This window comes from Lissotriton helveticus, chromosome 11 (genome assembly GCF_964261635.1).
Source record: "Lissotriton helveticus chromosome 11, aLisHel1.1, whole genome shotgun sequence".
Lineage (NCBI taxonomy): Eukaryota > Metazoa > Chordata > Amphibia > Caudata > Salamandridae > Lissotriton > Lissotriton helveticus.
In genome coordinates this window covers 1,048,826,350-1,048,850,236 of record NC_136072.1, presented here as the reverse complement: position 1 = coordinate 1,048,850,236, position 23,887 = coordinate 1,048,826,350, and the positions used below count along the sequence as shown (strand labels likewise).

The 23,887-nt window shown below is 49.1% G+C and overlaps 1 protein-coding gene across 1 annotated transcript in view; it reads left to right on the top strand.

The window, feature by feature from the left end:
- The window catches only part of RHOF (ras homolog family member F, filopodia associated), a 201,339-nt gene extending 178,034 nt beyond the window's left edge, over positions 1-23,305 (top strand). The window contains exon 5 of the mRNA XM_078667536.1: positions 22,300-23,305. Within this exon, the coding sequence (XP_078523662.1) occupies positions 22,300-22,464 (165 nt within the window). The 3' untranslated portion in view covers positions 22,465-23,305. The remainder of the gene's footprint in view (positions 1-22,299) is intronic.
- The last annotated feature ends 582 nt before the right edge of the window (positions 23,306-23,887 follow it).

The window sequence follows — 23,887 nt, the reverse complement described above, 5'->3', positions numbered from 1 at the left end:
ACGAGTAACTGGGAGCAGGTAAGAGAGCATGCCATTCAGTCGTACCTGGGCAGTGGGGAGAGTGCATAGCAATCATATTTGCCAAAGAAAATGGGTGCTGAGCCCAAAGCATGCGAGGAGATAGTAAAGATAGGGTCATTCCAGCGAGTCAAACGCCTTCATGGCATCGAATAGAGTAACCACTGCCAAGATCTGGGGTGTAGGTGGTGCAGAACAGAAAAAACGGTGCGAAGATTATAGGATGTGGAGTGGCCTGGGATTAATCCAGACTGGTCTGGTCTCACCAGCTTGGGTAGAAGGGGAAGGAGGCGGTTTGCCAGGAACTTTGCAAAAATGTTGTTTTCCATGTTAATCATTGATAGTGGTCTATTTGAGTCACAGTGTGATGAGGGTTTATTGGGCTCAAGGAGCGTAACAATGACTGACTCTCTAAACGAGGGTGGCAAGGAGTCCCGATCAAGGGATTCCTCAAACATAGCAAGCATAAGCGGGGTAGAATGGTGGCGTATCTCTTAAAAAATGCGGTGGTCAGGCCATCCAGGCCCAGCACATTATCGCCCAGAAGGCTTTGGATAACTTTGATTATCACTGTAAATGTGGAGTCCAGATATGCCCGGTGGGTGCGATCTAGCCAAAACAATTGGATAGTGCCCAGGTATGCAATCAACTCGCTGTCACAGTGAACATCGTTAGTGGTGTAAAGTTTAGCATAAAAGGAGGTCCTCGTGCCACAGAGCACGAATAGGGTGGATTGGAGATTTAGATTGCCAACCAACAGTTCCACCACACAGGTGGACGCACGTGCTTTATATAGCTAGTGTCCTTCGAGGCCGTTGCCCTCTCCATACCAGGTGGCCTGCACATCACAGTTAACAAAATGTGTCTCACGAGTAGGCTCATCTGGCAACTTCCCCCTAATAGCCACCAGTAGAGGCATGTCCTTAGATTGGAAACAGTCTTTTTCGGGATCACAAATCTCATACTCAAACAATAAAAGTCTCCTGCGTATGACCCATAGTACACCCAACTGTTTCACGATGCATGAGCCGCGGACATCTACCTTTAAGGCTTTCCACATGATGGACAGGGACTGCACAGTGCCCTCGTTATGAGTGAGCAAAATACTCATCTATTTATTTGCAAATCTCTTCGTGGAATACCGTGTCCCACCGTGCCCCGGGAGGTAATCCCCATGAGAAGGTGCAGGAGGCCATCTGGAGTACAAGGAGCTCCAGCAGAACTGGATCATGGTTGCAAAGTGTGCGGGGAAGGTGGGCTACTTTACCAACCCATGTCTGCAAATCTCGTATTCAAACAAAGAGAGTCTCCCTTTTATGACCCGTAGTACACCCACCTGTTTCACGATGCACAGGCCGCGGATAACTACATTTAAGGCCTTCCACATGATGGACGGGGACAGCACAGTGCCCACGTTATGAGCAAAATACTTAACTATTTCTTTGCCGATGTCTTCGTGGAATACCGTGTCCCACATTGACCTGGGAGGTAATCACCATGAGAAGGTTCAGGAGGCCATCTGGGGTACAAGAAGTTCCAGCAGAACTAGATCATGGTCGCAAAGTGTGCCAGGGAGATGGGCCACTTTACCAACCTAGGTCCGCACGTCTCAGGAGATTAACCAGTAATCAATTCTGGACCATGCGTTGTGGTGTGTCATGATACATGTGCCCTCTATCTTGTCAGCACTTGAGTGTCGTCATGCCCTGGGGTTGGTTATCAAGGATGATCGTGTTGAGTGCAGAGGCAGCATTGGTGTATATGCACCAGGAGGCTCCCGATCGGTCTAAGCGATCATCCAGTATCATATTAAAGTGCCCGCCCACACTTTTGCCAAGGGCTAGGTGCTGTCAGAACCCAGGGTTCTCAGTATGAGGACCGTACACTGCAGCCAAAATGAAAGTTTGTCAGTGGTGCCAGGAGGGAGGACGTAATGACCTCAGTCTTCACAGATGGTGTGGTGCAGCTTCCACTGTAGGCCCTTACGCAGGAGAAAAGCAACTCTCCTGGCATAACCTGAATAGAGAGAGGTGTAAGATTCATCACACCATTTGGTACAGTGCAGCCAGGGGGCAAAGGACTGTGTGAGGTGGAGCTCCTGTTGAAAGCAGATATCCATATGGTATCTGACCAAATAGCCATGAACCAAGTGAATATCCGACAGTCATCAATACCACAGATATTCCATGTGAGACATTTGATTGCAGTCATGTCGTCGTGAAGAGTGTGCGTGCAAGAGGAGACTGGGTCAGCAGAAAAGTGTGTGCCATTTAGGCAACTGCAGGAAAGGAGCAGTATGTGCATTATGACCAGAGGGAGGGACAAAACAGGTACAAACAATAGCCATAAAAAAACAGCCTGAACCCACCCCACACCCACTCCAACTCCCAAACATGGTTGAGTATGTCAGTCCTCCCTCCGCCCAAATATCCCATAATGAATTTAATAAAAAGTCTGGGAGGCATCCCTTGGAACAGAAGGAAGATGGACAGACAACCCAGCCAAGAGGTGGGGGGAGGCAGAGTGGATGAATGCACCCATTGTAAGGCAGCAGGCACGGCGAAGTTGTCTGGCAAAATAGAAAACACAGCCGCTCTCCGGGGGCGCAGCCAACTGGCACAGTCAGAGGATGCAAGTTTCGGACAGATATGGTCAGTGGTCAAGTATGTTTCTCATGGAAGGGCAGGTGCCCAGGGGGTATACACCCGTTACAACGCATCTTTTACTCCGCACTACCATTACAACGCGACTTTTACTCCGCATACCATTACAACGCATTGCGCTGGGGGGCGCTCTAGGATAGGGAATAAGTATAATTTATTATCCAACACCTTCCCTAGGGTCCACGGGGACTGGAGTTAGAATAGTAAATTATACTTACCACTATCCAGCGCCCCAAGGCGCTATGCGTTGTAACGGTATGCGGAGTAAAAGTCGCGTTGTAATGGTATGCGGAGTAATAGTATGCGTTATAACGTCATACATCCGCCCAGGGGGCATCAGGGTGCCTGTTGGCAGTCATTATCACCGAGGTGGTCTTCGCTGGGGCTACACGACAAATCCCTGGATGAAAGGCATTTGGCGGTGAGGTGTTTAACAAATTTCAAAGCTGATTTGGCATTGGTGAAAAAATGAGGTTTCCCTTCAAAAGGGATGCAGAGTTTGGCCGGGTAGAGAAGAGCGTAGGGGATGTCCGCCTGTTGTAGAAGTCCCTTGGCAGGCAGAAACTCCCCCCTGGCAGCATGCACCGTGACGGTGAAGCCCAGATAAAAGGAAAGGACATTTCCCTGGTACTGCTTTGTTTGACGTTCACGGGCCTACCTCAGGACCAAGTCACAGTCTCTGTAGTTCAGAAGCATTGCAACAACGGGGCTGGCCGTAGCACCCGGTGGAGGCCATGGCCCAAGCGAACGGTGAACCCTTTCTACGATAAAGACCGGGGAGAGAGCCTCTCTGAAGAGGTCACAAAGCATAGGTTCCACAAAATTCTCCATTTTAGACCCCAGTAATTCTAAGGTTATTGCGGCAGAAACTTGATTCCAAATCTTCGTTCATCACCTTGATGAGTTTAAGTATCTTATCCATGCGCAGTAGAGGTTCCTTGTAGTCAGCTTAGACGTCGTCCGCGTTGGAGACCCAGTTTTCCAGATGGTCCAGCCTCCCTTCGTGATTGTCCACGCATTGCTTCATATAATCCAGGTTACTGGTGAGGGTGTCAAGTTTCTTGTCAATGTTTTTTAGGCTGGTCTTGACGTCCATGAGGAGTGCCTTAAGATCGATGTTGTGTTGGATGGAATCCCCAGACTTCACAGGGACATCCGTTTGCGGCGGCTCTTGCTCAGCCTGTCTGATGTGCCGCTTGCCCTCCAACGTGAGCTTGGATTGGTGTGACTCCTGTTTGGAAGACAGTCACAAAGAGGTGGCTTAGGGGCAATAGCACTGACAGGATTACGACGGGTAGTATAGCAGCGTGAGGGAGGGCGGCCGAGGAGAATATAGCCGCACGGAAGACGCAACTGAAGTATATGCTTTCTCTCCAGAGCCACGGGAAACCCCAATCAATAAACCAATACGGGCGCATGAGCAGGCATGTGGGCACCAGTGAAGGAGTCCAGAGGGGCCCCAAAAGCAACAGTGGGATGAGGTAAGTATGGGGCCACTGTACGCCTCCCCAGAAGGTAACAATGGAGGTGACTGGAGACAGAGCGTTACTGAGACCACATTACCAGGGGTGCAGTCAGGTACAGGCAGTTTAGGTCACTGAAGAAGGCATGGCCCAGGTGTAGCCCATGTGCAGGAGCTAGGAGCCCACAGCATAGAGAAATGGATGCAGACTCACTAGCTGCTGCGAGGTCATCAGGTGCAGTAATGCGGTTGCGGTACCAATCAGTGAAGCCAAGTCCTTGCTATGTCAAGTCAAGTCAAGTCAGGTGCATTTGTATCGCGCACATATCACTCCAAAGAGTTTCACGGCGCTTGCAGACGGTTCTGATATGAGAAGACAACTTAGTTTGCAAAAAGCCAGGTCTTTAACTTCTTACGGAAGCAGTGGTATTCTGGAGTGGTGCGCAGATTCAGGGGTGTCTTGTTACAAAGGGAGGGGGCAAGAAAGAAGAAAGCTCGACCCCCATTTCTGCAAGTTTGTATTCTCAGAGGAGTGAGGAGTGACGCAGAGCTAGATCTAAGTTTCTTTAGGGGTGTGTACCACGTCAGCTTCTGGGACCAATATTTTGGCCCGCTGCCGTACATGTACTTGTGGACCAAGCATATGATCTTGAACATGATTCGCTTCTTGACCGGAAGCCAATGAAGGCTTCTGAGACATGGGGCAGACGGAGATCTCCGGGGAAGATTCAAAACCAGCCGGGCCGCGGTGTTCTGGAGAAACTGCAGTCTTCTCAAGTGGTGTTCGTTTATTGCCAGGAGGAGCGAATTCCCGTAGTCCAGCCTATTTATAATAAGACCCTGTACCCGTGCCTCCGCTGGAAACCACTTAAAGACTTTGCGCAGACTGCGCATGAGTCCGAAACAGGTTCCCACGATATGGTTTGTTTTGGGTTTTCATGGACAGCTTATTGTCCATGTACAAGCCCAAATTCCGTATGGATTCTTTAGGGGTGGGGTAGTCACCCAGCTGTTCCGGCCACCAGTCATGGGCCCAGTATTCAGCGGCTTTCCCAAAAAGCATGATCTCGGTTTTGTCGCCATTGAGCTGCAGGTGATTATTGCTCATCCAATTCTTAACCTCGATCATGCAATTTCTGAAGCGCAGTTTGGTTTCGTTGAGATCCGGGCCTAAGGTGACTAGGATTTGGGTGTCATCGGCATACGATAAAACCTCAAAACCGAACGCTCTAATTACTCTCGCCAAGGGTGTCATGTAGACGTTAAAAAGCGTAGGGCTCAAAATAGAGCCCTGCGGTACACCATCTTGACCGGCCGTGTGTTTGCGATATTATTGCCAGTTTGGACAGCAGTTGTGCGACCGGATAGGTAGCTGGTGAACCATTTTAGGACTTTCCCTCCGACACCAATCTCCCTCAGCCGTTGGATAAGAATGCGGTGGGAGATGGTGTCAAAAGCCGCGGATAAATCAAGTAGGATAAGGATCGTAGATTGATGCTTATCCAGAGCTAGCCTGAAATTGTCCGCGACCTCTACTAGTGCCGTCTCCGTGCTGTGGGCGGCATGGAAGCCCGACTGGGAGGGATCTAGGAGCCCCTGATTCTCAAGATGGCTCACCAGCTGTCCATTGACATGGGATTCCAGTATCTTTCCAAAGGATGGTATCAAAGAAATTGGCCGGTAATTTGGGAGAACATTAGGGTCGGCTGAGGTTTTTTTAATATTGGCCTGATTCTGGCTGCCTTCCATATTACAGGAAAGTCTGCCTCCAGAAGGGATCTATTGAAGAGACTAGTAAGACATTCTACTAGGGCCGGGGTAAGTATAGTGAACAATTTTGGAGAGGCCTGATCAGTGGGAGAGCCCGACTTGATTTTTAGTCCAATAGACAAGGTCTTATCATTATCAATCATTTCAAATTTGTCCCAGATGTGTAATGGGTCCCTTGAAGTAGGTATCGGTCCTGTGGGCTGCAATGGAATTTGACAGGGAGGAAAGGAAGCATGTATCGCAGTTATTTTATCCTCAAAGAACCCCGAAAGTGCTTCCGCACATTCCTAGAATTAGGAGTTGACGATGGGTTATTAGGAATGGTAAATTCTCTCAGGATTTGGTATAGTTCTTTTGAGGAATTGTCTGCTGTGTTTATGCGGTCCATTAAATATGATCGTTTAGCCACCCTTATCTCTCGCATGTATCTGGTGTGCAGAGTTTTATATGCATTCCGATTTGTTTGATCTTTATTATGCCGCCATTTTTTCTCGGCGGTTCTTGTTAGAGATTTTGTGATTTTTTTTGGGATTTTTTTTTAAATTTAAATTTGTTATTGCAGATATACCAGGAGCCATTAAACAATCTGTCAAAGATTACAGTTATTCATCATAGTTGGTGACACTTACACCGGCTGAGGGATACACGGCCATTCAGCCCACACCCCGGAGGTCAGGCGGCAAGCATGATTGGTGCACTGTATTAACCAAGTATCACACAGTTGCAAACATTCAATGGGCGTTCCTAGTGTCTGCTTTTGATTTTTAAATGGAAGAACCCCCCCCCCCCTCCCTCCACCCCCCTATAGTGAACTGTAGAAAACCCAAGTTTAAGATCCTCCAAAAATACATACACGAAAAACTGTCGCAGCTACACTTCCTTATCCCTCCCCATCTCCCTAGTACCAGCCAAAGTCCTTCACTGTCCAAGGCCCGCACCTGCAGGTATCTCACGGCATCCTACAGGATCAGTGAGCAGACGTGTCCGTAACGTATATCACATTAATCCCGTGTCGTGTCCCCTGACCCCCCCTGCAAAACCCTCCTACAACCCCCCTTCCAGCCCATGATGATGTCTCCACTTTGACCAGACTCTGCGGAATTTTTTCGGGCAGCCCCTGGCCTTATAGGTGACCCTTTCCGCTGCCATATACAGGTCTAATCCTCTCCTCCACTCCTCCAGGTCCGGGGGCTCCGGCGCTCCCCAACGTTTTGCAATGTCCCGTTTGGCAACAACCAATGCGAGTACCAGAAAGGTAAGTAATGGGCGGGTCAGGTCAACCTCGTTTGTCATGCCCAGCAGTGCCAGTTTGGGATCCCGGGTGATCGGCGCCCCCGAGGACCTCCTCCAATTCCCTAAATATCTGGGTCCAGTATATTTGTATTACATCACAAGTCCAGACAGTATGGTAAAAATCTCCCTCCCCCTGTAGGCACCTAAGGCATCTTGGGTCCTCTACCTTCCCCATTTTCTACAAACGCAACCTGTCATAGTAGGTTCTATGAAGGATATTAAATTGGATAAGTCGCAGCCTAGACTTGATTGCCACTTCTCGGGGATGCATCAAGACTATCTCCCAATCCAGATCCTCCATCTCCCCCACTTCCGCCTCCCAGGTATCTCTGAGTTTAGTCAAATCGCCCAGCATATGGTTAGTCAGTGTCTTATAAGTTAGGGAGACCGCCTTTCCCACCATCTGTCCTTGGAGGAGCCTCCCCTCCAGTGGCGCATATTTCGGGATATCTGTGAGGGTGATGCGTTGGGCTAACCAAGCATGCCGTAGTTGGACATATTTGAACTGCTGTGTATTATGTAATCCAAACTCTGATTGAAGGGCTTGGAACGATTTCAACTCCCCCTTGGCTATTACGTCACCTACAGTGGAGATGCCAATATCGTCCCATCTGCGGAACCCGCGCAGCTTATGAAGCTCTGCCAACCATTGGCAGTGCCACAATGGCGTCTGCCGTGTGGGCTTCCTCTCCCAGCCCATGCAGCGTGTGGCCCTCGTCCACGCGGAAAGCGTTATATTGGTGGCGGGGAGAAGGAGCGCAATTCCAGAACTCCCATAAAGATAGCTCAATATGTTCTTGGATGCCATTCTAGTCCTTTCTAGAGCGTAGGTTGGGTGGGCTGCCGGGGCATGACACCAGTCGTTAATCGGGGTCAGATGTTCCACCCAGTAGTAAGCCTCTAAATTGGGGAGCGAGATTCCTCCACTATATTGGTGCCTCTGAAGCGTGGACAGAGCCACCCTGGCGTGTTTGCCCAGCCAAAGGAAGGATCTCAGATCCGCGTGGATCCTGTTGAAGACCGCCACTGGAATTGGATAATATTCGTTTTGTAGGGCGTACAGGAACTTCGGCAGAATGATCATTTTATACATAGCCGCCCTGCCCAGGAGTGTCAATGGGAGCAGTCTCCAGCGGTCCATATCCGCCACCGCACTGGTTATAATCCGTTCCAGATTCCTTTGGTACGACAGGGTCGCATCCGTGGTTATATAGACCCCAAGGTATTGGAAGCCTTCTACAGTTGTCAGCAGTTCCTCTGGCAGCCTCCCCCACTGATTGCGTCCCCCCGGGTCGTAGAGCACTGATTTATGCCAGTTTGTTTTGTAGCCCGCCATCCCTCCATACCGTTCTAATTCTCGGAAGAGCTCCGGCACGGTGATCTCTGGTTTAGTGATGTAGAGCAAGACATCGTCTGCGTAAAGCGAGACCTTTTTTGGATGTAGCTCCGCCTCCATGCTCGTAAAGCCATGGATATCTTCATTGTGCCGGATTCGAGCCGCGAGCACCTCAATGATGAGCGTGAAGAGAAGAGGGGACAGGGGGCAGCCCTGTCTGGTACCTCTTTGAATTCGGAACTCCCGTGAGAGTGTCCCGTTCACCTTCACACTAGCCTTCGGATTAGTATACAGCAACTGGACCCACTTGATAAACTTCGGCCCAAAGCCAAACCTATGGAGCACTGCAAACAAGAAGGGCCAGTGGACCGCGTCGAACGCCTTCTCAGCATCCAGGGAGAGGAACCAGTGTGGATCATTTCTCCCCCTCACCTCTTGCAGCCAGTTGTGGGTCCTTCTGAGATTCAGCTTTGTTGCTCTATCAGGTAAGAAGCCCGACTGGTCCAGGTGTACAAGGCCCGTAATGACCGCCCTCAGGCGGACAGCTAAGATGGTTGCCAGTAATTTCACTTCCGTATTAAGAAGGGAGATGGGCCGGTAGGAGGCACAGTTCTCTCGTGGTATGCCCTCCTTAAATATCGGAATTATCGTGGCCGTAGCAAGATCTGGAGGGAGCTCTCCCTCCTCAAAGGCACCAGTAAAGAGGCCCTTAAGATGACGGGTCAGTAGGTCCGCCGCACGCTTAAAAAGCTCTGCAGGGAAGCCATTCGGGCCCGGGGATTTGCCAGGTTTCAGCCTGGCAATGGCGCTCGTGATGTCATCAGACGTAATGTCTGCTTCCAGAGCCTCCATGTCCTCTGGATAGAGGACCGGTAGGATAGTATCGTCTAGGTAGTGGAGTGCTTCCTCGTGGGTAGCAAGGTCTCGGGCTGTGTAGAACCTTTCATAGTGGGTAGCAAAAACCTCCGCTATCCCGGTGTCAGTGTTGACCAAACTCCCTTCTGCCGTAGCTATGGTATCTATCCACCACGCCGCTCGTTCTCTCTTACTGATCCATGCCAAGAGTTTCCCCGACTTGTCTCCCACGTCATACAATCTATGGAGGGCGGCTAGAGATTGGGTCCTAGCCTCATTAGTCACCAGTTCCCTATAGTGCCTCTGGGCATCAAGGAGCCGTCTGAGGGTTTCATCGGTCTTATGGGTTAGATGTTCACCCTCCCGACTCAGAATAGCCTGTTCTAGTGCCGCTGCCTCGGCCAGGAGTCTCCGTCTTTCCTCGCCCAATCTAGATCTAATCCTGTCACGTAGGACCGGTTTTAGGGCTTCCCATAGAGTGACAGTCGAGTCCACTGTGCCCTCATTTTCCGCAATATACACTTTAATGTCTGCCCTCACGCCCCTCAGGACCGCCGTGTTTTGGAGATCCCAAGCTGCGAGGCGCCAGGAACCCGCGTCCCTGCCTCGGTCATGGCCCACCTTCACATATAATGGGGAATGATCGGATATCCCCCTGGCTCTGTAGTCTGTAATATCCCCTACTCCCAGACGCTGCCGGGACATGAAAACATAGTCGAGGCGCGAAAACGTCTTGTGTGCCCCAGAGAAATATGAGTAGGCGTTCTGTGTTGGGTGGAGCCATCGCCAGACATCCGTCAATCCCATTGTGGACATCTGGTCGAACAGCGCAGTCCGGTGCCCCTCTCCAACCGTGCTCCCAGATCTATCAAGGTTTATGTTCATGACATCGTTAAAATCCCCTCCCACCACTTGTACAGTGTCCGCTGTGTCTAGGAGTATGTTTGCAAGCGCTGTGCCCGTACGGGACTGCAGTTTGGGTGGGGCGTAGACCGAGATCAGTGTGCGAGTGATACAGAAGGGTGGGGATCTCTTAACAATAACTGCCACTCCTCTAGAGTCGGATGTGTATCCCGCATGCGCCAGTACCCTGTACCGACCTCTAGCAATGAAAGCACACTGGGTGCCCTTGAGGTGCGTTTCCTGTAGAAAAGTGATGTCTGGGTCGACCCTTTTAATATAGCGTTCACAAGGCCTCTCTTGATCTTAGAGCCTAGCCCATTGACATTCCATGTCAGGATACTCAATCTCCCACCACCCTCTCTCGGCGTGTCTACGGTACCTGCCATTGGAAGATGCAGTGACTATGAAGTACCAGACTCCAGCACGTGTAGGTGATGCGGAGGCGCAGTGCATGCAGCTGAGCTCTTACATGTGTTTTCTTCCCCCCCCCAATTGTTCCCACCCGGTCCCCCACCCGAACACCCCCGGAAATCCCTTCCCCAACTGACCCCCCCTCTCCTCCACATTCCCAACCCGATCCCCAACCTGAGTCAACTTGAAAGCCCCCTCACCCACCCCACACCCCACCTCCCTCCCCGTCCAGTCGCAGCCTGACACAGGACAGGACCATCCGTAGGAGTAGGTCTGTCGCCCACCCACACATCCCTCCCTTCAGGCAATCAAACACAAACTTATGCTAAACCCTGAACGTAAATAACCAGGGGGGGGTGTCAACTTGCGTGCATCCCATCCTCGAGCTGCACACTCAATAGCCCGAACTGTTCTTGTTCAAGATCTGGAGTCCTGAGTCTCTGATTCAGGCGCGCTGTGTTGTTCCGACATGTACTGCTCCAACACTCGGATCTCATTCGCCAACGGGTGGACCGATTGACTATCCTCTACCCTTTCCTCCCCTCCAGAGGTGTGGTCTTCAAGTACATCGTCTTCTTCCCCCTCTGAGCGAGCATTAGTTCGTAAGCAGGTGAATCTCGATCCCGCCTCAGCCCCCGCTCTCGGGGAGGCCGATCTTCCTTTTCGGGCACCTCCAGAGCCGCGGCCCCGGTATGGTGTCGCCGGGTTCTGCCTTTTTGCTCTCCTGGCATTCATCCTCCGCGGCCTGGGCAGTTCCCACATTGGCCCGTTTGGCAAGGATCTAATAAGCTCCTCTCGTCCGGTGGTCTCCCTACTGTTGAGGATTGGGCGTTCCTCCAGCCATTGCCAGGCATCCTCTGGATGGGTGAAGAAGAGTGTTTGTTCCTTGTAGATCACCTTGAGTTTTGCCGGGAAGAGTAGCATGTAGGAGATCTTCATGTCTCTAAGTTTTGCTTTCACAGCGTCAAAAGAGCGGCGTTGCTTCTGCACCTCCTGACTGTAATCCGGGAAGATCATGATGTGTGCGTTTTCTAGACGGATCTCCCCTAGTTTCCTCGCTTCCCGGAGGATCAGGTCCCTGTCCGCGAAATTAAGAAAGCACGCAATGACCGGTCGCGGTCTCGCCCCCTCCGGTGGTTTTGCCAGAAGGGCCCTGTGCGCTCTCTCAATAATAAAGCAAGGTGAAAATTGCACCGCCGGGAAGGTCTCCATCAGCCAGGAGCGAAGGAAGGCCACCATGTCCGTCTTCTCAATTCCTTCCCTGAAGCCGACAAAACGCAGGTTGTTGCGTCTCGCTCGGTTTTCAGCGTCATCGACCTTCCAAAGGAGTTGTTGGTGTGATGCCTTGAGCTCCGCCATGTCTTTTTTCAAGGTCGTAATCGTGTCCTCGGCCTCTCCCATCCGCGCCTCTGCAGACATCACCCTGTCGGATAAGTTTCGGAAGTCCTGCCTCAGCAATGTCACTTCGGACCCTACTTCACCGATCTTGACCTCCAGTGCGGCTCGTGATTCCTGGATATCGGCCCGGGATGCCTGAATGGCTTCCATGAGGAGCACCGTGTCCGAGCACACCCCGGACGCAGTCGATAGGGGCTCCACCACCTGTCTAGGCGCGGTAAAATTGTCCATGGGCCCTTGTTTAGGCGCTTTGGGGGCAAGATCTTTCTTCCCCATGACGCGTAGGGTGGCTGGTGCAAGCACGCAGGGCAGACGACACTTCACCCAATTTACTGGGCAATAAGCATGTTCAAATGAGCCGGCAGACTGGACAGTAGTTTGCTCGGAGTATCAGGGGTCTGTGTGTCTCTCTCCGGTGTCTACGCGGGCCTCCACCTGCTCTCATATCCCAACCAGCCGTGCTCAGGGCAGTGGCGGGTATCACCCAGTAGGATTGACCGTCCAGCTTCCTCCTGCGGGCTGCCTTTCCCGTCCCTCTCTTTCACCCACACCCCAGCGCGGCTCGTAGAGATCACCTGGAGAGCCCAATGTGGCGAGGGGGTGGGGCAGTCGGATCAGGCTTCGCTAATGGAGGGGGTGCAGGCAGTGTCTGTGTCCCAGCAGTCGGCGTCCGGCGCTTGGTGCTGGGCTCGTCGTGACCGCTCTCTTTTCTGTAGATCCAGGGCGTCAGGGTCGCCCAATGACCCCCCCGGATGCCCGCCTGTGTGTAACTTCACCTGGTATCGGGCGGCGCAGGGATAAAGGTCGGGATCGGGGCCTCCGTCTCCCTAGCCCGCAGCTCCGGTTGTCGAGGTCCCGGTGATGGTGAGCCCAGGGCAGGCCCCCACCAGTCCACAGAGTCTCCTTCCGAGACACTGTCCCTAGAACTGCCGACGTCTGCGTTCCGCCGCTGCTCACCTCACTGGCCCCAAGTGGCAGAGGCTCGGTGTCCTCACCGCGTCCTTTTCTATGTCGCGGGGGCTCCCGCCGCCATCTTGGATAGGGCTGGCACAACCGCAGGGCTGTTGATGTTGTGCGTCGGGGGTGTCGCCGCCTGGACGCTCGCCACTTCCAAGACGTCTCACTCCGCACTCACTGCTGAGATTCAGGCAGCCGGGTTACAGGCGTCTCGGCAATATTCAAGCGCCGCGGCCGCCATCTTGTCTCCGGCCGGGGGCGCCGATCGGCTCCACAAAGATCGAGTTTGCAGTCGTTCCGTGCCGATATGCTGGCCGGCGCTTGCTTCCGCCGGTTCCCACCTTGCCCTCGCCCCGTCTCAGGTGTTTCGGTGGCTATTTGGGGTATAGAAATGTCAGATTTATAGCAGCTCACCGGGAGCTCCGGCACCGCACGTCTTAACTCTTCATGGGGTTGGCCACGCCCCGAGATTTTGTGATTTTTAACTGTTCGGTGAATCATAGAGCAGTCCTGGTCTTATACTTGATTTTACGTCGGGGGGCAATTTTATCAAGTGCTCTTTCAATGGTTCCATCTAAGTGCTGTGCGGCTTCACTAACACTTCTGATGGAGCTAATGGACTCGGATTGAAAGTGCTCAGAAAAAGAGGGGAAGGTAATTTTTTTCAGGGATCTGCGAGATATAAATTCCACTTTAGAGGCTGACTCTATTATAGGCGTGGGAACTGTGAGCTTCACTAAATAATGATCGGTCCAGAGCAGTGGAATGGGGGGGATCAGCCCTGATATCAGAAGAGTTGGAAAAAAGAAGATCAAGAGTGTGGCCGGCCAGGTGAGTCGGACCGGCGATCTTCTGAGTGAGGTTCAGGGTACACATGTTGGAGATTAGTTTCTCAGTATCTACGTCGGATAGCTCTTCGGCATGATGATTAAAGTCACCAATCAGCAAAAATGTATCCGAGGTCAGAACATGAGGGGCGATAATTTCTAATAGTGAGTTAGCAAACTCACCCTTAGCGCCAGGGGGACGATAAAGTAGGGCCCCCTTCCAGACCTCATTTGAAGGACCATTCATTTGAAATACAATAATTTCCCTACGATCAAACACCAGGCTTTCCATGCAGCTTATATTGATGTTATGAATGGCTGCGATTAGTAAGCCTCCCCCTCTAGAGTCCTTCCTATCCTGACGTATTAGACTATACTGCGGAGGAAAGGCTATATGGAGGTCAGGGGTAGCACTATCATGCAGCCAGGTTTCAGACACGAAACAGATATCAGGGGCCTCTGCGTCAAGGAGACTCCATATTTCCAATGTATGCTTTGAGATTGAGCGAGCATTAAAATAGATAGCAGTGAGGTCGTGAGGAGCCCCACCAAGGGAGTTGAAATTGGAAGGGGCAGAGATTCCAGTCACGTCAGGGGAAGGGACAAGACAGGAGATCTGCGGAAATTTATTGATATCAGCTGCTAGGGCATCCGGAAGAATAATATGGGGGAGATTAAGTCCCCTCAATTCGATGCTGGAATACCTAAGGATGGACATACTGTTTTGGGATTAGAGGGTACTATAACTAAAACAAATATACCTGGAAGGAGACAGAAGAGTGTCCTGGCGACTGGCGACGGTCTGGCGCGGACGGGTGCAGACGGGCTGGCCTATGGCGCTCCTTAGGCGCACCACCGGCACGTCGCTGCGCGCGTCCGCGCCTTCCTCACGATTATATAGGGAGAGGCAGGCTAGAGCGCTGCTACTACTTCCGGTAGTACAATCGGAAGTGATGTGGATGCCTGGGCCGACCCTCCGTGCAAGCGGCACAAGCCGTGACGGAACGGGGTCTCAGGCAGACAGACAATGCTCAAAAAAGTGGTAAGCTCTTTTTAGTTAAAAACAGATGTATATTGCACAAAAATCAGGCACACAACATAGACATTTTAAAAGCGATCTTTAGGAGCTTAACCCCAACCTCGCATTAAGTTCCTTGCAGGCTGAGAAATGTAAAAACAGCGTGTCCCTCTAATCAGGGTGCCGCTGCGCGCGTCCGCGCCTTCCTCCCGATTATATAGGGAGAGACAGGCTAGAGCGCTGCTACTACTTCCGGTAGTACAACCGGAAGTGATGTGGATGCCTGGGCCGACCCTCCTTGCAAGCGGCACAAGCCGTGACGGAACGGGGTCTCAGGCAGACAGACAGTGCTCAAAAAAGTGGTAAGCTCTTTTTAGTTAAAAACAGATGTATATGTCTATGTCTATGTATTTATTTTTATATAGCGCATAATTCACCAATAGGTCTCAGAGCGCTTGCGAGACAACTGAAGAGAAGAGAACCCAAAGGGGATTCATTACCGACTAAAAAGCCATGTTTTAAGGTTTTTGCGGAAAGTTTTAAGGTTGGGGTCCAGTCTGATGGTTAGTGGTAGTGTATTCCAGATGGTGGGGCCTATTTTGGAGAAGCTCCTGTCTCCGTTTCTTACGGTCCTGACCTTGGGGACCTTTAAAAGATGTTTAGTAGAAGAGCGCAGGGTTCTCCCGGGACAGTAACCTTGGAGTTTCCGCTGCAGGTAATTTGGTCCATGTCCGTTGATGGATTTATGCACCGGGCAGCAGATTTTAAATGAAATACGTTTTCTTATGGGGAGCCAATGGAGCGCCTTCAGACAGGGGGCTGAAGGTGTGCGGGTGGGAGGTCTAGAGTCAGCCTAGCCGCTGAATTCTGCAGAGTCTGGAGTTTGGTGAGGGCACTGTCGTTCACATCGGCCAATAACGCATTTCCATAATCAAGACGACTGATTATGAGGCCTTGAATGAGGGGTTTTCGAGAAGCAAGTGGGAGCCACTTAAAAAAATTTCTAAGACTTCTCATTAATCCAATACTTGAATGGACAATTTTGTTTATGTGTGGGGTCAGGGATAGTTTATCATCAATGATGACTCCCAGATTTCTGACTGTGTTTTTGGGGACAGGGCAGGGGCCTAAGGCCGTAGGCCACCATTCGTCGGACCAGATTTTATTGGCCATGCCAAATAGCATGATCTCTGTTTTTGCAGCATTCAGCATTAAATAATTGTTGTTCATCCATTTTTGAATGTCGATCATGCACTGTTGGAATCTGATTTTGGCATCTGCCGGATTGGGGCCTAAGGTTATCAGAATCTGAGTGTCATCAGCATAGGATATCGTATCAAAGCTGTGTGCTTTGATTACCTTTGCTAGTGGGGATAGATAAACATTAAATAGAGTGGGGCTCAATATGGAGCCCTGCGGTACTCCTTTATCATTTTCCACAAAGGAAGACGAGAATGGACCGATCTTAATCTGAGATTGTCTTCCGGCAAGATAGCTCTGGATCCAACTGTGTGCGCGGCCTCCGACACCAATCTCCGCCAGCCGTCTCAACAAGACGCTATGGGAAATGGTGTCAAAGGCCGCCGACAGATCCAATAGGATCAGGATGGCAGATTGTTTGGCATCCAGGGCCAGCCGGATGTTGTCTACCACCTCTAAAAGCGCGGTCTCAGTGCTGTGGCAGGCTCTAAAGCCCGATTGGGAGGTGTCTAAGATCCTGTTGTCTTCTAGATATTTAGTCAGTTGGTTATTTATTAAGGACTCCATGACTTTGCCAAAAAATGGTAAAAGGGAAATAGGGCGGTAGTTAATAGACAGTTTAGGATCTGCATTATTCTTTTTAAGGATGGGTTTCACTGTTGCTTTTTTCCATGTTGCAGGAAAGATGGCTTGGGTAATCGACAGATTAAAGATTTCTGTGATTTGAGTTGTTATGACAGGTGAGACTTTTGCAAGGATCTGGGCCGATGCTGGATCACTTGGGGAACCTGATTTCATTTTCCTAAGTTTATCATTAACTTCTTCCTCTGTAAAGGTATTAAATTCTGAGAGGGATATAGGCAGAGATGTTAATTGGGCGGCAGGCAGTTTGGGTGTGCTGATGTTTTTTTCCTTAGCGTCAGTGAGTTGAGTTTCTTTAGGAAAGGTTACGTGTATGATATCTATTTTGTCTTTAAAGTAACTTGAGAGCCTGTCAGCCCACTCCTGGGACTCAATGATGGGAGGTTGGCAGGAAGTAGGGTTGGTGAATTCTTTTAGTATGGAATAAAGCTCTTTATGGGAATTGCCTGCTTTTTCAATTCTATTTCCCAGGTAACTTTTTTTTGCTGCCACTATCTGGCACATGTATTCTTTATGTGCGGACTTGTATTTTTGTTTATCAGTAAAGTCATTAGTTTTACGCCATTTGCGCTCTGCGCTCCTGGCAGCCTGTTTGGCAAGTTTCAACTCAGGAGTAAACCAAGGAGACCTAGTATTAGGACATTTGGTTTGTTGTTTTGGGGCAATGTGGTCTAATGCCTTAGTGATAGCTATGTCCAAATTTATTATAGCTATATCTGGATTCATGTTGGGAGTCACAGGAGAGAGTGCAATTGCACTGGCAAAGGAGTCAGGAGTGATTTTGTTCCAAGGCCTGCTTAATTTCGCCTTCTTTGTATGGACAGGTTTAGCCACCTTCATACAAATGTTAAACTTTATTATCGTATGGTCTGACCATAGGACTGGGCAGAGTTCCACCATTTGTATATTCTGGAAGTTAGTACATAAGAAGTCAAGAGTGTGGCCAGCCTTGTGTGTAGGACCAGTTTCTAGTAGCGTCATGCCAAGAGAATTGATGCTATCAATGAGTTCCATGGTGTGCGTGTCTTGTTTTAATTCTATATGATAGTTAAAATCACCTATTAGCAAGAAATTATGGCAGGCAAGGACATGCGGGGCCAGAGTCTCTAATAACTGGGTGGTGAAATGTGTTTTGCCGACTGGTGGTCTATAGACGAGTGCTCCTTTCCATGATTCATTATTGTTTACTTTTAGGGAGAAAACTAGAAATTCACCTCTCTCTGTAATTTGCGTGTCAATGATGGCAATATTTATGTGAGATTTAAATACTATAGCTGTTCCACCTCCCCTTTTTTCAGTCCTATCTAGTCTTATGATGCTATAGCCCGTGGGTAGGGCTGTTGCAAGGTCAGGGAGGGATGAATCTTTCAGCCATGTCTCCGTAATGAAGAACAGATCTGGCTGTTCTAGGTCAAGTAAAGCCCATACTGCTAGGGCATTTTTAGGTAGTGAGCGTACATTGCCATACATACAGCTGAGATGTTTGGGACATGGCGTAGATAGAGGCTGTTGGGCAGGGCTGTGGGGCGGGGAGTGGGCAATATTTAGAGAGAGGAGCTCAGACCGGGTATACCTGATGATGGCCATGGCGCGGTGTTGCCTCAAGATGCAAGGGAGGTGGCGGCTGGCGCTGGTCTGGCGCGGACGGGCGCAGACGGGCTTTAACTCTGGCGCAACTCAGGCGCACCGCTGCGCGCATCCGCTGCGCGCTCTGCCTTGTGTGGGAAATTTATAACCAGCAGCACCACTCGGCCACCGCCTACCCGGAACAGCCTTTCCCTCCACTTCAGTCGTGAAAATTAACCCACGGTGGGCCGGGGAAATGCCGGGCGGGGCTCAGTGTAAAGCAGCAGGTATTAGCAAGTCGTGGCAATCACAGTAAACACTAATACAATGACGGCGCAAAATAAAGGAAAATTGTTTTAAAAATGCTATTGATTCAGCAGTTCAAACAAATTTTAGTTACAGTTTTAAAAAAAATGCTAGTCAGTTTGCACGAGTGTCATTCAGCTAGCGTTCTAGGCAGTACAATTTGTTCTCATACCCCCCAGTCGCATCCGCTGCGCGCTCTGCCTTGTGTGGGAAATTTATAACCAGCAGCACCACTCGGCCACCGCCTACCCGGAACAGCCTTTCCCTCCACTTCAGTCGTGAAAATTAACCCACGGTGGGCCGGGGAAATGCCGGGGCGGGGCTCAGTGTAAAGCAGCAGGTATTAGCAAGTCGTGGCAATCACAGTAAACACTAATACAATGACGGCGCAAAATAAAGGAAAATTGTTTTAAAAATGCTATTGATTCAGCAGTTCAAACAAATTTTAGTTACAGTTTTAAAAAAAATGCTAGTCAGTTTGCACGAGTGTCATTCAGCTAGTGTTCTAGGCAGTACAATTTGTTCTCATACCCCCCAGTCGCATCCGCGGGGGGGGGGGTTGCACAAAAATCAGGCACACAACATAGCTATGTAGCCGGGAGGGGCTCTAGGGCTCCCTCAGCAGGATCATGGGGCTCATGGGCAGAGTGACTCCATGGGAGGCCTCAGGAGCAGAGAGCAGCCAAGATGTTGGGCCGCCAACATAGCCCCAGGACAGGCCTGCAAGTCAAATCAAATCAAATCAAATCAGGGGCATTTGTTTAGCGCTCATATCACCCGAAAGTCTCATGGCGCTCACAGGCAGCTCCGACTAAAAAAGTCACTTCGGACAGGCCCGCAAGCCACTTCGGCCACGCCCCACCCGGGTTCAGAGATTGCAGTGCCAGTGATCAAGCGGGAGACAAGAGGTAGCCGCCATACATCCACGGCCCAGCGCCACAAGGGGGAGCATTCTAGCTGCCCACCGTCGCTCCTTGCGGCCATCAGAATGTCAGGGCAGTCTGAGCTGCCTCGTTGTGCAGGCAGCTGCCCAAGAAATATTGAAAAAGGCCTGCCCCAAAAGGCAAGAGTAAATCTGGCAAAGCCTTACCAACCATCTGACCATTCACAGCAGGTTTTAAGAGGTGGCTTATCCAGTTTGATTTTCAATATGTTTTTATTGGTTTCTTACAAAATAGAAACCTGCAGGGAAATATGATTCTTTTCCAATCAACCATGCCTCCCCTTTCTTCACAGTATTTGAATTTCTAAAACGTTTAAAATATACATTCAAATGTTGTAACTGTGGTAAAAAAAAGTACCTTTCATCAGAAACTAAGGGGTATATTTTTGAATTTTCACACAGTGCAGCAAATCACTTTGCTAGTGCTGCGGGACAGGGAAAGGGCAGGAATGTGCAGCATTTAAGGCAAAACGGTGCATTCCTGCAATTTCCCCGAGCTGGCACCTTTTTGGCAGCCTAGCGCTAACGAAAGCACCCTTGTACCATGGTGCAAGGGTGCCTGCGTTGCAAACAGGATTGTTTTTGTGACGGAAAGGGCACCTTCCTGCACAGAAACAATCCTGAGAGTCGTATTCCGCTATCTACGTGTGCTGCAGAATGCAGCACACATAGAAAGAGGAAGTAACGAAGAGAAATAAAGATATTTCTCCTCATTACACCTTTGCTGGGAAGGCATATCTTTTTGGTGCATTCCCAGGTTTAGCAATTCTGGTAAGTCTGGGAATGCGTCAAAAACAGTGGGAGTTGCGTGGGAACCCCCACGCAACGCCCATGGAACGCCTACCTTGCACAGAGTAAGGCAGCACAACGATTTGTGCTGCATTGCTTTAGGCCAGAATTATGGAGCCGCTCAGGGGCAAGTAAAGTAGCCTTGCGTGGCTTCAGAAATCTCACTAAGGGCCACATGTTTCAAAAAAGCATTTTGCTATTACCAAATAGCGATTTTTATTAAATCGCTATTTGGTAATAGCAAAATGCTATGGGGCTTATTTATGAGCCCTTGCGTCACTTTTGTGCCGCCGGTGCGTCACTTTTTGTACGTACCAGCAGGGTACAAAATGCACCATATTTACAAAGTGACGCATCTAGGTAGATGCGTCACTTTGTAAACCCTGCGCCACACTATACCTGTGCCAGGTAAAATGTATGCAGGGTGGGCGTTCTGACGCAAGTAAGCCTTGTAGAAGTGATGCAGTGAAATCTTTGAGATTTCACTGCTCACTTCTAGGACGCAAATGCATCAATATCTTACGCCTGCCTCACAGCAGGCATAAGACTGATGCAGGCACTTTTGAAATGGGACTTGCCCATGTGAAATGACCCATTGATGGAGTTGCGTCACTTTCGTGACACACTCCAGCAATGCATAATTTTTGCGCCTACAGATACGTCAGAAATACTGACGTATCTGTAACTCCTTGCGACATGATGCGTCATACTGTAAATATGATGCATCCAGCATGTCGCAAGGAGGGCACAATCAAAAGTGACGCATCACTGTTTTCATGCAGCGATGCGTCACTGTTCATAAATGATGCCTTATGTATGTAGGAATTGCCAAAAATTTAGTGATTCCTTAATATTAACAAATAGTGATTCTCTAATAGGTATTAGGTAATACTACTCCATTCGTTCCTATGCTACAGGTAATCGCAAAATTAGGTAATGCAAAGCCAAGGGTGCCCAGTGACCTAAGGCCCTTGCAACAACTAAAAAAATAAAATGTGTACAGTTTAAGCCCTAAGGGCATGTGTGCACTACATGGCGCTTTAAAAAATGCTTTTTTTTTTTAATTTCACATGGTTACTTACCATCAACGTGGAGTCAATGGTAATAGCATTTTCCTAGATGCACAGTATGCATTTAAAAAATGCTTGTTACATGTATTGCAAATTTATTTATTTATTTATTAATAGTTTTGTATAGCGCTAGCTGGACCCAAGGGTATCAGAGCGCTTCACAGCAGGTACAACAATGTGCCTTAACCGCGATGGAAGGTTGAAAACTTGGGAACTTGGGGGCATTGCAAATAGCAGTCATACATATCATAAGGTCTACAAGGGTGAAGGATACTAAGATCATCGCCATAAGGTTCAGGTGGCCTCAAGGAAGAGGGCTTTGAGTAAAGTCTTGAATTTCGGGAAATGGGAGGTCATTCTGATGTGAGGGGGGATGGCGTTCCATATGCAGTTCCCTATTTGTATTTGCAATTTCAGGTAATCGTTATTTTTGCAATTACCTAAAATTGCAACTACAAAGCCTTTCATACATCTTGAAAGGCTATTTTGCACTCGCAAACAGCCAAAATTACTGATTCGCACTGTTTGTGAATGCAAAATTGTTTAATACATGTGGCCTCTAAGGTTTGCGATGCGCATGTACCACGTTGCATGGTGCGAACGCTACACAAACCGGCTCATAAATAAGCCCCTTAATATTTTGTTGCAGAAAACATTGCGCCTAGATATAGTTGAGGTAATTAAAATGTTTATCAAAGATTTTCTAGACTTTAGTAAGCGTGCAAGATGAAGTTTGATAATTTTGCTCATCTTTCATATTGGAAAATGTTTATTTTCAGAGCTGTAAGCTGTAGTGTTAACTGCAAAAGTGTACAACTTTATTTCTGTCTTTCAACCCGCGATTTATCCGCGTGTTTTTTATTTGTTTTAAGGGAGAAGCTACTGGACAGAAGATTAATGCGGAAGAATACCTGGAGTGCTCCGCCAAGTACCGTGAAAATATAGAGGACATTTTTAGAGACGCTACAAAAAGTGCACTGCACAGTATGAAAAAAGCAAAGAACCACAAACGACGCCGGCAGTGTTTGGTGTTGTGAGACCCAGCAACAGTGAACAGGTTCAAAGGGACTATTTCTTTACTGGACCCCCACAAGGAACTTCTTACTGGAGGTGCAACGGTGCCCACTGTTATATGTACAGATGTCTTCGTGCGATTCCACTTTTTTACTTTTATGGGGATGCAGTTTTCTTCTGTCATTTGCCACAAAATGGATTTTCACATGGTCCAAAATCTAGACAAAAAGCGCAGTTAAGACACAGCATTGTCTTACTATTCGTACTGCAACGGAAGTGAATTGTGAGAACAAAAATGTCCGTAAAAGCAGGGAACCAAAACCGAGGCACGGGCAGTCCAATGAAAGAAATGAAGGGCCATATGCATGAACCCATTTTGCCATAGACACAGAATGGGCAAACCCCTTTGATGCATCAGGCCCTAAAAGTGCTATTGGGTAAGGGGAACAGGAGCTTTGCCTCAAATATTGGCAAAGTGGTGTAGAAATAGAAATAAGACTGTGGGGCATCCGCGTGCCAGCAAAGGGAGCTCACACTTGGCACGAGCCAGCGCAAATAGAGGAGGAACTGCGCGAGATAGTTACAGGAGAAAAATAAAAACAGAAATGGTTGTGAAGAAAGCGGGACGATTTGGGTCGGGGTCCCGCCTGTCTCTGTTTTCTGCAAGAATGTTATAGTCCACAATGGGCTCCTGTTCGTTATACAGGAGGCGTGCAGCTTTTATGTGTTTTTTTTTAATTTCAACTGCTTTGTCCCTTTAACACGATATTTTAATTTATGCAACACATCTACTATGTTATGGGTTGTTCAACCGTCATGTCTGACATGCACCATTCTGCTGTCTGAAATAAAGGGGGCACACAGCTTTGAGTCTGCCTGTAATATTTATGAAGCCACTGTCTTAAACCAAATAATAGGTTTTACCAAATATATCTAAGCAATATTTCGAAATCTGGTTTTGCGCTTTCCTGAATGTCTAGTATTGTTTTTCACCGGTTTTAGAACATATTTGAAGAGTCTGTCTCAACATATGTTTTTAACCAAGAAAGTTGTAAAAGTCTAAAAAAAAAATGCTCAGATGGTAACAGCAGCAAAGACCGGAAAATGTGTAGAGTCAGTGAAGATTCGCACGCTGTTTTTAAAAACAAGAGACCAAAAACACGGGCCAGTGGCAATGTTCTGCATCATTTACTAAAAAAAAGCAGGTGTGTCAAACGAGAGAAATACCAACAGGCAGCGCTGAGGCTGAGCCCGCCACTTCAGAGTCTAGGAATGTGGGTGAAAGGTTACGGCTGCAGAGGGCGCCTGGCTACAGAGAGTGGCTCCTGGAGGTCATTGTCACTGCAGCCAGGGCTAGCATACGGGGGGAGGGGGGCGGGGTGATGCACTTTGTAAATGATTTATGAAGCCAAAGGAACAGAATGACCCCATTGTCGAACTCGGCTA